Below are 15,266 nucleotides of genomic sequence, written 5' to 3'. Positions count from 1 at the left end.
TCTACAATAAAAATTATAAGAAAAGGGATCTCACACAAATAAAAAAAAATAAAAGCATGATTATAGCTATGACACGCTTCGCTCACCTTGGTAAAATAAACAAACTAATATTCCATTATTATTATACATTTTAAAACAATGATATACTATTGAATTCAAAAAAAAAATTTGAGTAGAGCTTAAATAAAAAGTATATAGACAGTGTTCTATACTGATATGTACTTTTATACTAAGTTTTTAATATTGTAAAAGCTTTAAAGTATAACATTTAAAACATTTATTGAATCTAATATTTAAAAACGACAATCTATAATTTACAAAGATATAAATTATATTAAAAATTAAAATCAACTATCAACATAATCAATAAAAAATAAATTTAATTAAAAAATAAAACCAGATATTTTACTTCGATTTCAACAATATTTTTATTATGATTGTTAATTTACATACACTTCGGGAAATTACTAAAAAAACAAAAAAATTCCTAACTTTATTTTAATTCAATAGATAAGGTTATATAAGGTAGGTATATAAGATTATAAAGTTCTAGTACTAAATAGTGTCCAAATAAAAATAAAACATAAAACATTATTATTCAACTAATATATTACTTACTTCATTAAAATTCAAAAAGTATTTGAGTCAGTTTAGAAACAATAAACCTTTAAAATATCGAAATTGTGTATAGGTTAATTCTAAAAAAATCGATATTTAGACATGTTAATAATAATAATATTAATAATACTTAGAGTTGATTATAATATTAAAATAATATTTTGACTCTAAAGCAATAAATAAATCTAATCAACACGTCGGCAAAAAATAAACTTATAATCGCTACTGTATATCCATACTTATTGTAAAGGTATATTGAAATACATATTATTAAATGTCTTTTAAAGGAACTAAGCTCTAAATATTGAAGTATCAACATAAATGCATTTTTAATATTCATCAGATATTATTAAACACAACAAATAGACACTTATAAAGATACTTTACATTTTGTTGAAATCACCTAAATGACTATACAAAAATAAGTATATTTTACATTTTAAGTACCTAGTTCAAGATAGAAATATAGAATATTATATCAAAGTTACTTAACTTGTCACGGGCAACGCTGTGCGATATCAGCTATTGGTGCGAATACAAAATAAAACTAAAAATATTCTAACTTAGATAGACTATCAATCAAAAAATGAAAACTTTACAAAATAAAATTTGATTAATAGTTTAAAAAAAAACTTGAAAATAATTTTTTAACCTTACAGTCCTATAACTATTGTTATGTAATAAAAATATGTGATGAAATATATCTAAATTTGGACTGCATAATAACAAGAAAAGGTATTTTAAATTGTTTAAGACAATGATGAAATATATAACACGTTTATTAAGGTTCCCGTTATTACGAGTATTATAGAAGATACAACAAAGGTAACACTCAGGTGACTCATGTTTGCACTAAATATACATAACTTTTACATGCATACTTATTACAATACGTATAATATTATTATTAAAAATAGGACGATGTCGATGTCTATGACCTAAAAAAGTATCAAAATTGAACAAAAAAAAAATACTTTAATGCCCTAAAAAATATAAAAATTAGTTGTCCATTTTTACAATTCCGTCGATCAATATGTCCATATTAATTTAATTTTTTTAATCAGATTTATTCCATAGGTACAGGGTGCGGCGTTATGGACTTCTATATTTCAAATAATCATTAGTGAATAGTGGATAATCAAAATAATTACATTAAAAAGGATAAACAAGCTAGATTAGATTATTAATAAGGATTTTATTCGTCACTATGCCGTGCAGGACCGGTGAACAACGTGGTTTCGTTATCGAGGCATTTTTCAAAAACGCCGAATGTGTGACTGCGACACAGAGCGCATTTTGCACTCGGTTCAGTTTGATCCAAACGAAAGTGTACCATTTCTATGGGGATACCTCAAAGCTGAAGTTTTCAAACATCGACTTAGAATATAATACTCAAGCGTGTATGATCGGCGTATATGTGTAATCAGTATAAATAACTAGGGATAGGATGATTATTTATTAGTAATAAGCTGATAAGTAATAACACTTGTTACAACAAAAACCCATCAATAATTAATAATAATATTAATTTTTTAACAAATTTTCATTAAAATCTAAAATTCGAGAAAAATGCCCAACATAGTACAAAAACTACTTTTTTCAGTTTTAACCAACGACGCCGCGGGAACATCTTTAAAAAACTTATCTTATCTTATCTTCAAACTACTAATATATGAAAAATGGCTTTAAAATTCAAAATAAAATTAGTATATTCTGAACTGAGGAAGCATGAAATGAATTTTTTGCTAAGATAGTATTTCATAGGATCAAAGGAAAATAAAGTCATATTTGGCTTATTCAAGTAAGATTGAACTTCTTATTTAGTACTAATATTAGTGTTTAGTTTATAGTTTTGAAAAAAAATAACTGGTACCAATAAATAATTATGCTAGAACCGATAATTATCGATTCTCAAAGAAATGAGATAACCAAGAACTGGTACCAGCCTATCACTAAAATTAACATTTTCTTTTATCTTACAATACAAAATCTATTTTTATTTTTTTTACAAAAGTTAATTTAAATTTGAATTGACGTCTTTGACCCTTTTCACAGTTAGGTTTTAAATTTTTTAAATTTGATTTGTATGTATTATCTGATCAATTATATTCCCATACTAATTCTTACCAATTAATATTGTACCTAACTCTTATCATATTCTCTATTTCATAATAATTAAATGACATAAAAAAAATAAAGTTTAAAATTATAATTGTTATATGCAAGTGTATATAAGTTTATTTTTATTTGAAATAAGATATTTAAATATTTCCAAAGAACATATTAATAAGAGCCAGAGTAGAAAATAATATAAAACAAAGAAAAATATAAAAGCTGTATTTTATCCGTTTAAATATAAAATTATAAAATACTGTAATAAAAGCTTTACATTCAATTCGTTCAAGCTACTTTTATATTAATTTAAATGTAATTATCTGGAACATTAAATTATAATTTTTTCACTTACAATTCTTAAACAACTCCATTAAAAAAAATTAAAAATGTCCTTGAGAACTAATATGTAGTAAACAAAATATAAATTCAATTTAAAATACAACTTTTAAAATTTGAACGAAGCAAATATCGTATTTATTATATAATAATATGTCCATATCTATTTGTAGACACTTTACTTTTTAGATAGAAGTGTGCTTCAAAAATTTCAAAAAGCCCTATCAATCAATTGTTAATCTAACCCAAATAGTACTTCAATGGGATAGTTTTTTGATTTACAGTATAGCTACAACTATAGCTACTAGTTTTTCTCTGCGTGAGAAAAAACTACTAGTTTGGAAACAAAGAAGAAATTTAAATTCCACTAAGAATAGTTTTAAAAATGGAATGATTGAAAACTACTTTTAAGTTTAATATCAAAACACAAATATAACACAACTAAAGCAATGACCTAATCAACTGTTATATAAGCATATTTTTCAACCCAATAACTACAACACATACACAATTTATAGTACCTATATACTACACGCACGCGTTATTTATTCTGTCAAATATATTCATTAGGTAATAAATGCATTTAATTAAATATAATATGTAAATTACTATTCTTAGACTAACGATTAGATATAACGATATTTATGTGTACAATTAATTAATATTTCAAAGTCCTTATAATAAGTAATTTGTCTATAAAATATGTGCATAATATTGATTATTGAACATACTGGAACATACATCATACTATTCATACTAAATAAGAACTTAATAGCATTAAATACACAGCCCTAGATACCAACTAATTCACCTAACTAATATTATAGATCTCATTCTAAGTGTTTTTCATATTTAACATAAGACTTATACTAGGTACCATATTTATTTTAAACATTACACTTCGCCTGATGGAAACTATAAATAAGCTAAAATAAATACTATTTTTAGCTTAAAATAATTTTAACCTAATCTAACTTATGAGAAATTTAAGAATGAATAATTCTCCATTATAATATATGTGTGTATAAATATCAATATAGATGCGTGTTTTTAATTATTGTTAGTGTACAAATGAATGCAACTTATTTAATATCGAGATACATTTCAAAGTTATAATCGTTATCGATTAGTTTAGGTTTCCTGATCTAACCTAACCTTATTTTATAACTATTGTTTTAAGCAATTACTTTGGTTGAAATTTATTACAGCAATAGTATTTAAATGTAGTAATAACATGTAATGAATTATTGACAGATAATCATTTCGAAATAATACAGAAAATATGTTTGCAGTGATGAATTAGTAAAATTTCTTTCAATAATTTATCAAACTACAATTTTATTTTCGTATAAATTACAAAATATAATAATAAACTGAAACGAAATTCATTAACAACATTAAACAGCTGATGTTAGTAATCTATTGAAACTTATCGATCCTTTTAAAATTAATATAATGAAATAATACACTTTGTTTTTCTATCTATAATCTTGAATAAAACAAACCGTGGGCTTTTTTTAGTACACATAATCTGTTTAAAAACATTGTTAAATCTGAACAAGAATAAAAGTATAACATAAGTTTGCTAAATATTAAAAAAAAAAATAATAATAATAATACAGAGTATCAGAATATAGTCAAGAATAACAATAAGGAAATTAATTTTTTGTAGAGATTTTAAAAAAAAAAAATAACTTTATTGAATTAAATGAACATAAATCATTATAAAACCGAAAAAATAAAAATAACTTTAAAAAAAGTTATTTACACAACTTTCAAAAATAAACATTTTAATTTTTATAATTATTGATCACATACCTATTTCATTATAATAATTTAAATTTAATATAAAACAAACATGATAATATGTAATAATGTAATATAGATATATTACAAAATCAAGATAATATACTTAATAAAATGTATTCTTATTATTTTATATTTACTATTAGAAAAAAAATTAACACAATATAGGTATATGTTTTATTTCATTGCCTATAATTGAAATTTTTTTTGAGTTATTCAAAATTCAAATACCTACTTTATCACATACTAAAATATTAAATATAAAACATATTACATAAACGTATTATTTATTTTAACTTACAATATATATATATTATGTAATAAAATAAAGTATATTATATATGTATCCTTTGTTTTAACTAAAATGTATATTATATTGAAGCACTTTAAAAATTAAATTTAAAAAAAAAACAATTTTTATAAGTCACAAAAATATGACGTGTCACTCATATAAACAATATGTGTATAACTAAATTTTTTTTTTTTTTTTGATAAAAGAAACCAAATGTTCACAGTAGTATGTTTAAAAGAATAAGTAGAGCTTAGTTTAATAAAAATGTTAATATTTTTGTGGTCAAAAATTTTATTTTAAGGTTTAACAGTTTCACATATAAGTGAAAGAAAACACATTGTACTTAAAATTTTCTTTAATATTTAAGATTTTCAATAAGCACATTAACAAAATACAAAATTAATTACTTATTTAACTACCATACACACTTTTTTTTTATAAAAAACATTAATCAGCCAAGAAGTATTTTAAAAATTATACACCTAAAAGGATTAATTGAAATTCCCTGTTTTAAAAATAATAGAAATGTTATCAAGACATTATGTATTCCCTACTATTAATTTTATAAAATTAAATTCTAATCACGTTATGTCCCATACGTTATACCTAATCTACATAATAAAATGATTATTTTTAACTGACATCATATTGCTTATACATTTTCAATATTTACTATTTAAAAAAATATATAAAATCGATTTAAAAAAAAAACAAACAAATTTTTTTTTAGACGAAAAATTTTTGTTATTTCAATGTTCTGACGTGTTACTGTTTACTCACATATTTATTTAATAATTTCTTACATGTTTTTTTTCATTTAATTAATCTATATAAAAAGAAGACAATGTTTGTATGTATATGTAAGTGATTCATAGCCTATAGTCGATTACACCAATGTTTTCCAAAATTGGTATGTAAGTAATACCTAAGAATTTGCACCTCAAAGTGATTTTTTTTTAAATCTCATTTTAAAAAGAGACTTAATCAGGGGTTTTTTTATTTATAAAAACGAATAGTTTATTTAGGGTTTCCATTAGTTACAGAAAATAAAATTGTTGTTATGATTTAATATAATTTTAGACCCGTATTTCATTATTGGTCTAAACGCCTAAATAACTATTAAAAATCTGTGTAATTTACATTTAACCAAGTTTAAAAAGAAGTGATAAATGTATAGTCATTTAATATGTCACAGCTATGCCATGCAGAATCAGCTAATATTATTAAATATTTTATTTTATGTTATTATAATATGTAAAAAAATGAACTCCAATTTATAGTATTCATTTTTTTACAGTGCAAGTCTTGAAACAAAGTCACCACTAAATCATCTAACCTATGGAATATGTGGATACTTAATGGCTAATATCTAAATGAAAGATGAAAAATTATTATTCATACGGTTTTGTGATAATAAAAATCAAGCAATCAAACATATCCTGAAAAAAGAAGTTCCATTGCAGAATGGAATGTATATTAACAGGTTAATATAATAATAAAACCTATCAGAATAGGTATAATGGAATTATTAATATAAAAATCGTTTTACTAATTAATCAATTAATTAAATAAATCAAATGGTCGCTACAAACACGAGTCCACTTTTAAAATACACTATTATTTTGTATTTAAATATAAAATATATTAATTCTTCTCAAAATGTCATTCAAATTTCCTATATTATAACCGTAACGAAAGATTAGCATTATGTTATCTAAGTTATTTTGCGAATAGTATTTATATATTGTTTATTCTCGATTAACCTATAATTTACATACGTTTTTCATAAATTACAATTATTGGTAGAGGTATACGATGAATTTTTATTTAAACATGATACATAAATTACAATATTAATACAAACGTGTTTAGTTTTTGAGAATTATCCCAAAATGCAATAGTTTTCTAATAATTATGTGTATTATCTAGGTGATTTTTTTTTTATTATTATTTTATTTTAATATTATGATCAACATTACATTTACGTTATAGCGATATAAATGTTCATATTAATAACTGGTAATTTTTTACTCCTAATAAATGTTATAAATCAGTCTTTCTACAAAATATATTTACTGACAATTGTTTAAAGAGGAATAACGTATCTGATTTAAGAAATATAATACATTTTAAGTTGAAGAAGATGACTTTTTCAATGTTAGTATTTCGAAATATTTGGTTTCACATACCAGTTTTCTCAGTTGTTTTAGATAAGGGATAAGAAAATTAAGAAGACTGTACAATTCTATAACAGACCCCGCTTGATTACTTAAATTTAGTTCCAAGGAATCGATTGATTGATCATCCTCCTATATGGTGTTTTATGACGGATAAGTCAGGTTTCGTTATTATTAATACAATTCACCATAATCCATACTTTAGAATACTACATATACAACCATTATTAAGTAGGCATATCTCATAACCTGAAGTTAAATTTAATTTTTATCAATTAAAACTACAATTTATTATTTAATAGTTTTACTTTGTATAATGTATAATATATATATAAGTTATATAACTTCATAATATATTAATGTAATATAATTAAAAAACCCTCAAAAATAGTGCATAAAAATATTATATATTAAAATTAATTAAACTTATTAAAATTTTCTTTAAATATTTTAAGTAAGAGATAACTGCAGTGATAATTCACATTTTACATAAATTTCTAAATTATTTTTTCCACAAATTATAAAGAATATTATATAAATGACATTGTACACGATTATAGGTCAATTTCTACCCGGCAGTAGGACATTAAAACATTTTGCTCTCCATAAAAAGACATTCAAAATAAGTACCTAACAAGCTTAAAAAGATTCGAACCAAACTGTTTTTTTAATTCTAAAACCATTCTTATTTTAACGTATTTAGATACAAAAGTACAAAATACACAATTCTAATTACACAATTTAGATTTTAAAAACAAATTTGAACATTCACTTATCAAAATTTGACTTTAAAAATATAAAAATATCCTATAATTATTTTGTTTATTTTGTTTATTTAATAATTAACTATATTTGTTTAGAAGTTTAAATAAATAATAAAAAGTTGTTCGTTAAACTAAAAAAAACATATTCAAATTTTATAATCTATTTTCATTAACCAAATTTATAAATAATCGAAAAATCATTAGATTCCTTTTAAATTATTGGCCTTGCTGGAATTAAATAAAAACTGTAACTTAAAGCCATATGATCATCATAATATATCATATTATTATTGGTTGCCAATGTTTCTAAAAACTATTAATCGTCGGATGGTAACTAACCTAGATTTATATCTATATAATATATTGTTTAATATCATACATTTATGTTAAAAAGTATGTACCAAATTTAAAACTTTTAGTAAAAAATTTAAAATATCATATAATTGCTTATTGCTATAGGTACTTCAAAATGTATAAAATAAAGTTATTTATAATTTATAATGATCTACTTGAAATAAATTATCTTTATAAACTTTATATCTTACAAAAAAACATAAATACCTAATGTATTTTAAAAATTAAAATAAGTTTTAAAATATTACCACATTCAGATACAGCTTCATCTTGGCCACGAAGACAATCGGGTATGCCGTTACAAACAAACGATTTTGGTATACAGTATGTTTCATCACAATGATAAATGTCTGAAGTAGAATTTAATTGACACGAATCTGACTCCAAGCACTGATTACCTATTATATCAAATAAACAATAAAAATTAAAATTTGAAACTTAAAAATACACCATTCAAATAAATACTCAATATATTATACAATTTTATAATAGAAATATTTTTTTTTATAACTGACTTGCAATGATTATTTAAAAAAATTGTATTGTTAATATTATTTTAACATAGTATTTCATAAACTGTTTATTTATTAAACTATTAAACAAATAAATAAGTATGTATACCTGTGTATTTAATGACCTTGAGTTAATTGAAATAACTTAAAGAAAATATTTAATGGATAAACAAACGAAGAAAATAAAATGTGTTTATGTAGGCTCTTAAAATTTAAACAACTACGACAGCACATTAAATTAAATATATACAATATATTATGATAATAATTATATATCCATTTATAAATATTTCTTTAGTTTAAGACAGTGTAAATATAATTAAATTAATTTTTATGATAGAAAAATTCAAATAAAAGCTCAACTCAATTTTTCAAATTATTATTATTATGACTAAGTAGTTTATAATCTGCATAAAATATGTATCAAACACAACACTTATACGTTATCATATTTAAAATTATTTATATAGTTAGTTCAAAACAAAAATTAAATTTTCCAACAATACTTATACTAAATTTATTAACAAATAATTGTTCACAAATCGTTCAGTTTCTATCGTAAGAGTATTCAATAGGTTATATTATATTCTTACATAAATATTTGATTGAAACAATAAAATTAACCTAGTTTTATTATAAAATTTAAATTTATATTAAAAATATTGACTCAATTATGATACACATTTGAATATCAACCTATAAAAATTATAATAATAAAATGAATAACACGGTTGACATTTATATAAATAAATAAATATTTTTTATAAACTGCTGTTTAGTTTATATAACTCAATACAATTTTTTATTCAAATATTCAACTTTCGATTCTATTTCATTAAATGTTATGAAAATAATGGTTACAACTTATGAATTATGAAAATAAATAAACAATTATGACTTATATTAATAAAACGTTTTCAAGTTTATTTATTTATGATGTCTGAGTGGAACAAAAGGCGATTGATGAAAAAAATGAATTTTTAAAAAGTAAATTATTCACTTTAATTTAATTAGACACTACATGATATTTAATGTACTTAATTGTTATGCAGGTAATAGTTGTATGAAAAAATATTTACTTGTATGCTTTGTATACTGAACGAATTGTGTAGTTTAAATGTAGTAAAATGTTAAAAATTATTTAGTTTTATATTCTAGAAAAAATAGAAAAACGCGTTAAAAAAGACATCTTAAAAGCTTCGTGTTTTTTTAAATTTGTATTAAAATCTTTTCTTGGATCTTCTATGATTGATTTAGATTTATTTAAACAATGAAAAAAAATTTCTTTTTCTTCATTGTCCCAATTTGGACAACGTTCTCTTTTTAATTTATTCATAGTATAATATAAGTAAATAAACTTTAATGTATAAAAGAAACTATTAATAATAAACGATAAAGAGTAACAAACAACAACCTATGAGACGATGAGACGTGAATATGAAAAAAAATTTTTTTTTTTTTATATTCAGTAATATTTTGATAACATTTTTTAAATTATCAATAGGTAATAATCTATAAATTCATGGAAAAAAACGTCAATTTAAAAATTAGGCTTTAAACAATTACTTAGTTACGGTACCCTAAAATTCTAATTATGCATATGAAAATTAAGTGTTAGCTAAGTACTGGTTAAGTGTCCCGTAGCTAGGTGACACCTAAGCATTTTTAGGTTATCCGTAACGAACTGACTATGCATACGGCTGATTATTACATAAATAATATACCTCTTTAATAGTTATTGTAAGCCAAACTTATAGAAAATCTTGTATTAAATTTTCAATCCTTAAATACTTATACATTCATTTTTATACATTTTTAACTGCAAAATAATTTGGAACTATTCATGATTTTAACGAATTTTGTCTATAGTTGAATAACAAACGTTAATAAAAAAAAATTGTGTCCATGTATTCTTATAATTTTTAACGATCGCCTAACCTAACAAGTATGTTAATGATGTCATTAAGAAAACTAATACTAAAACCTAGAACACTTCCGCCGGAAACTTTTGGTTTTTTTTACGAAATAGTTGTTGCCTTTCGCAGGTATTTTGGTTGTCAGAAGATCTTCGATTTTTATTTTTAAAATAATTATGGAGTTACTATAGCAGTTAAGTATACATAAGTATACAAGAGGTATAATAGTACTATTCCTGGTGCAGTTATCTTTAATCTCTATTTAAATTATTTAAAATTATTTTTCTGATTTATCTCACATAAAAAGAATCATTATTTAAATGAGTTCTCACATGTCTAATTAAATTTGCCTTTGAATCAAATGAATCTTCATAATTATTACTAAGATATATATTCTCTTTGACAGATTTTTTTTTCAGGCATATTTTTATTTTTTATCTTAAGATACTTATTTAAACTAGATACAAAATTATAATTTGAATCACAAGCTTTGCATTTAAACATTATAATAGTTAAATTTTAAAAAAAATGATCGTTACGTGATTTCGTAAAAATTTAAAACTCAGACGCTTATAACATATTTTCCTGTAATGACGCTTCGAGTTTTCCCTATTTGAATGAAAACTTAGTGTTAAATTTTTTCAATGCATTCAAATTCAATACATCCATTCAGTAACTTACTCTATGTCAAAGTTCCTCACTTCCACTCAATACCTACTGTATAAGCGTACAGCAGAGCGTTACTCACTTGACACCTTTTTTTATAATTATATTATCTTATTATCATTATCATTTACGACTTTTCATGTATTGCGATGTACAACCATACTTTTCATAATAATCTAACTTTTAAGCACTTATGAATCAAAAAATTAAAAATATAAAATTAAATATAGCTCCCCCCCCTAATTTTTAAGATTCTGAACAGAGTGATGAATGTATTGATTTTACAATGATGTGTGTTCTTTTTTTTTGAAAAATGAATATCCTTGGTACATTATAGAAAAAGTAAACATTTTCCAACAGTTTACAAAAAAGTCGAGAAAAACAAAAAAAAAAATGACGGAAAAACGGGAATTTTTACTCAAAACCAGTTTTCAACCAAATCGATTTTTTCATATGGTTGTAATCCAAAAACTTATCACTGTGAATACATAAAAAGTGTCGATAAAAAAACTTTGGATGGCCAAAAAAAAACTTAAAAATTTAATACAAGGTTTCTAATGAGTTGTTCTTATTGTAGCTAAAAAAAATTAAAAATCGTTTGTTACAATTTTTTTTATAAGCGTTTATAGTTCAAATTTTTACGAAACCTGTCGAAATCACGAGAATTTACAATTTTGAAGTTGAAAAATCATAAAAAATTTTGTGTTTATAACTAAGGATTAAAAATACAATACTAAGTTTTCCATAAATTTTCCTTCAAGTAGCTATAAAGAAAACTCGAAGCATCATTATAAGGAACATTTTTAAAAAGTATAAGCCGTAGATACTTGAAAATTTCGCCAGTTATTTAGATTGGAATTTCCTTTTTATGATTTTGTTTTAAAAATATTTTGACTATTTTTGAGCTATTTATAGACAACTAAAATTTTCAATTTTTCTGAATTTTTTTTTTTTTTTAAAGTGTCGGTAAAATTTTTTAGCTGAGTTTGAATACTTGAAATTTTAATACAAAAGAATACATAGGCATAATTTTTTTTTATTAACATTTGAAGTTCAAATATTGACAAAAATTCGTCAAAATCATGAATATTTGCAAATTATTTTGTAGGTATAATTCATAAAAATTGCTGTATAAGTTGCTAAGAGTTGAAAATTTAATACAAGATTTTCCATAAGTTTAGCTTACAGTAATTATAAAGAATTTAAATTGTGTTGTATTCAGGCCATTAAAATATAAACCACCTTTTTCATCAACCACTGAAAATTATATCCTAGGCTGACAAATTATCTTCGTTCAGAATCGTTTTTCGTGTACAACGATACTTATCATTGGATTCAAATTTAACACTCCTATAATATATAAAAGTGATCAACAAGTAACCTAATGTACAACAGAACAGTATCCACTTACCCGCTTTTTTTTATATATAATTTCATAATTGTCGTCCAACTATTAAATACCAATAATGGTAACAAAATAGCCAAATTCTATACATTTTGAGTTAATATATAGGCTTATGATTGTATTGTATTATTTGTTATTACTTATTAACTTCAAGTAAAAATTTAAAGACAAATATTACAGGGTTTAGATTTTATAGCACTTAAAATTGCATAAATATGCGCTATAATATGATCTTAAATATTGCTAAATGTGCACTAAAATACACAAAAAAAGGAAATCTTACAGTAGAAATCGACAAAAAGTTCCATCAAAATAAGCAGATAACAAAAATTAAAACCAAATACCTAATTCAAAATTATCATAATAGTATATTTATACCTATAATCTATATAATATTATGTAACTGTACGACGTTGTATCAACATAAACGGCCTATTTACTTAATCTATACATTTACAATTAACTTAATAATTCTAATTATACAGCCAATAGGGATCTCATTCCCCATTTAAAATAAATGTTTGTACCAAATATAACAAAAAAAGATACTTACAAACAATCGTTAAATAATTCTCAAATATTTATCTTCCATAAATCAGAATTACTTTCGATAAGTCGAAAACCTTGATAAATCGAAAGAAAAACTACCTATAAATAACTTGAACATTCTGTATTTTGAATATAGACGGATAATTTTAAAACCATTTGTGTAATCTGTTTGTGCGTTCCGGTTATTAAACTTAATCACGTTTATTGAATTTATTATAATATTTTTCATTCAATTTATTGTCATTTAATTCGGTATTGCCTGTTGCAATCGATTGGTTATATGTGTACATATTGAATGTAAAAATTATTAATTATTTACTCACATTTTTTATCATAATTGTTTAGTAATAATTTTAAATTAATATTAATAACAATACAAACTGTAATTATATGTATATATATTTATATGTCACCGAAAAAGATGATAATTCAGGAATTTTCGTGATATCCTAGTCTTTGTTGGCAATGACTGGAAAGGATAAGCAATGATGGATATTTTGTAGTTTTATCAACATTTTTGTATTATATATTTATATTAGACAATGCTATGAATCATAAGCTTAAAATATATTGCCAACATACGATTTTCAAATACATTTTCAAAGGGAGTTAGGGGCCAGCATTGCCACTCGCACGGACATTCAAAACGGAAATATCCCTCGATTTGCTATGCGACACCACCATCCTAAATAGATAATAAGTATTATAATACATTATTCGATTTTTAACTTAATGTTTAATGTTATCATTTATCATCAATGCCTTCTTTTATTAGGAATTGAATAAATAATAAATAAATTTAATATTTTAATATTATTGCAATATATAGCATCATTGCCTTCTTTATTTATAGGAACTGTTTATAAGACAATTCCTTACTAAATCAGGCATTGTCTAACTAGTAACTAGTCATTGTCGACGTTAACTGACTATCATCTTTTCCGGTAACATACCTATTACCTATATACTATATAACAATTAATAATACGTACCTGCATACATTTTAAAAACTTTTTAAGTAGAAATTTTTTTTTAAGACCTTGATAGCTCGAAAACTTTAGTTAATCTAAAACCTCGATAAGTCGAAAAAATTGCATTTCACTTGAATTTTGACTTATTGAGGTTCCACTGTAAAAGCATTTTTAATATTTTCAAAAAATAGATAAGATCTCTTATCTGGCAATAGGTTCTTATATAACGAATAACTTTGTTCAATTTCTAATGACGTGATTAGTATTTAATTAAGATTTTACAATAATTTTACTTGCATTCAAATCTCATAATTTCGGTGTATACTAATTGAGTCCCTATACCTGAAAGGAAAAAAAATAATATACTAATTGAGTCCGGGATTTGGAAATGAATAGTATACGAATTGAGTCCGAATATTATTTTGAGTAAAATATAAAATCAACGTATATGAAAATTAGAATAAGAAATTGAAATACAGCATCAAATGCAGCTGTTGCAATTAAACACAATAACTAGATTTGGATATATAAAATGCTTATCCCATACATGTTTACCAATATAAAAAATGTTATTTTATCATTATTTACATTTATTAAATTATACACAAATTTGAAATTATTCATACTGTATTTTACTCCTATATTATTATATATTTATATAGTGGAACCTCAATTACTCGAATCGGGTGGGGGCGAAAAAAAAATTCGAGTTATCGAAAATTCAATTTACAGAGAACTTCGATAACTCATCAATGTAAAACTGGGGCCAAGGCATTCCTTCGGGT

At 22.9% G+C, this 15,266-nt stretch overlaps 1 protein-coding gene across 2 annotated transcripts in view; it reads right to left on the bottom strand.

The window, feature by feature from the left end:
* Positions 1-15,266, bottom strand: part of LOC114132595 (G-protein coupled receptor GRL101-like) — a 65,143-nt gene that overhangs the window by 37,658 nt on the left and 12,219 nt on the right. For both annotated transcript variants that reach the window (XM_050197616.1, XM_027998101.2), the window contains one exon: positions 8,711-8,860. In XM_050197616.1, coding sequence (XP_050053573.1) covers positions 8,711-8,860 — 150 coding nt within the window. The remainder of the gene's footprint in view (positions 1-8,710; positions 8,861-15,266) is intronic.

Source organism: Aphis gossypii, chromosome 1 (genome assembly GCF_020184175.1).
Source record: "Aphis gossypii isolate Hap1 chromosome 1, ASM2018417v2, whole genome shotgun sequence".
NCBI classification, from domain to species: Eukaryota; Metazoa; Arthropoda; class Insecta; order Hemiptera; family Aphididae; genus Aphis; species Aphis gossypii.
This window is presented reverse-complemented; position numbering and strand designations above follow the sequence as displayed.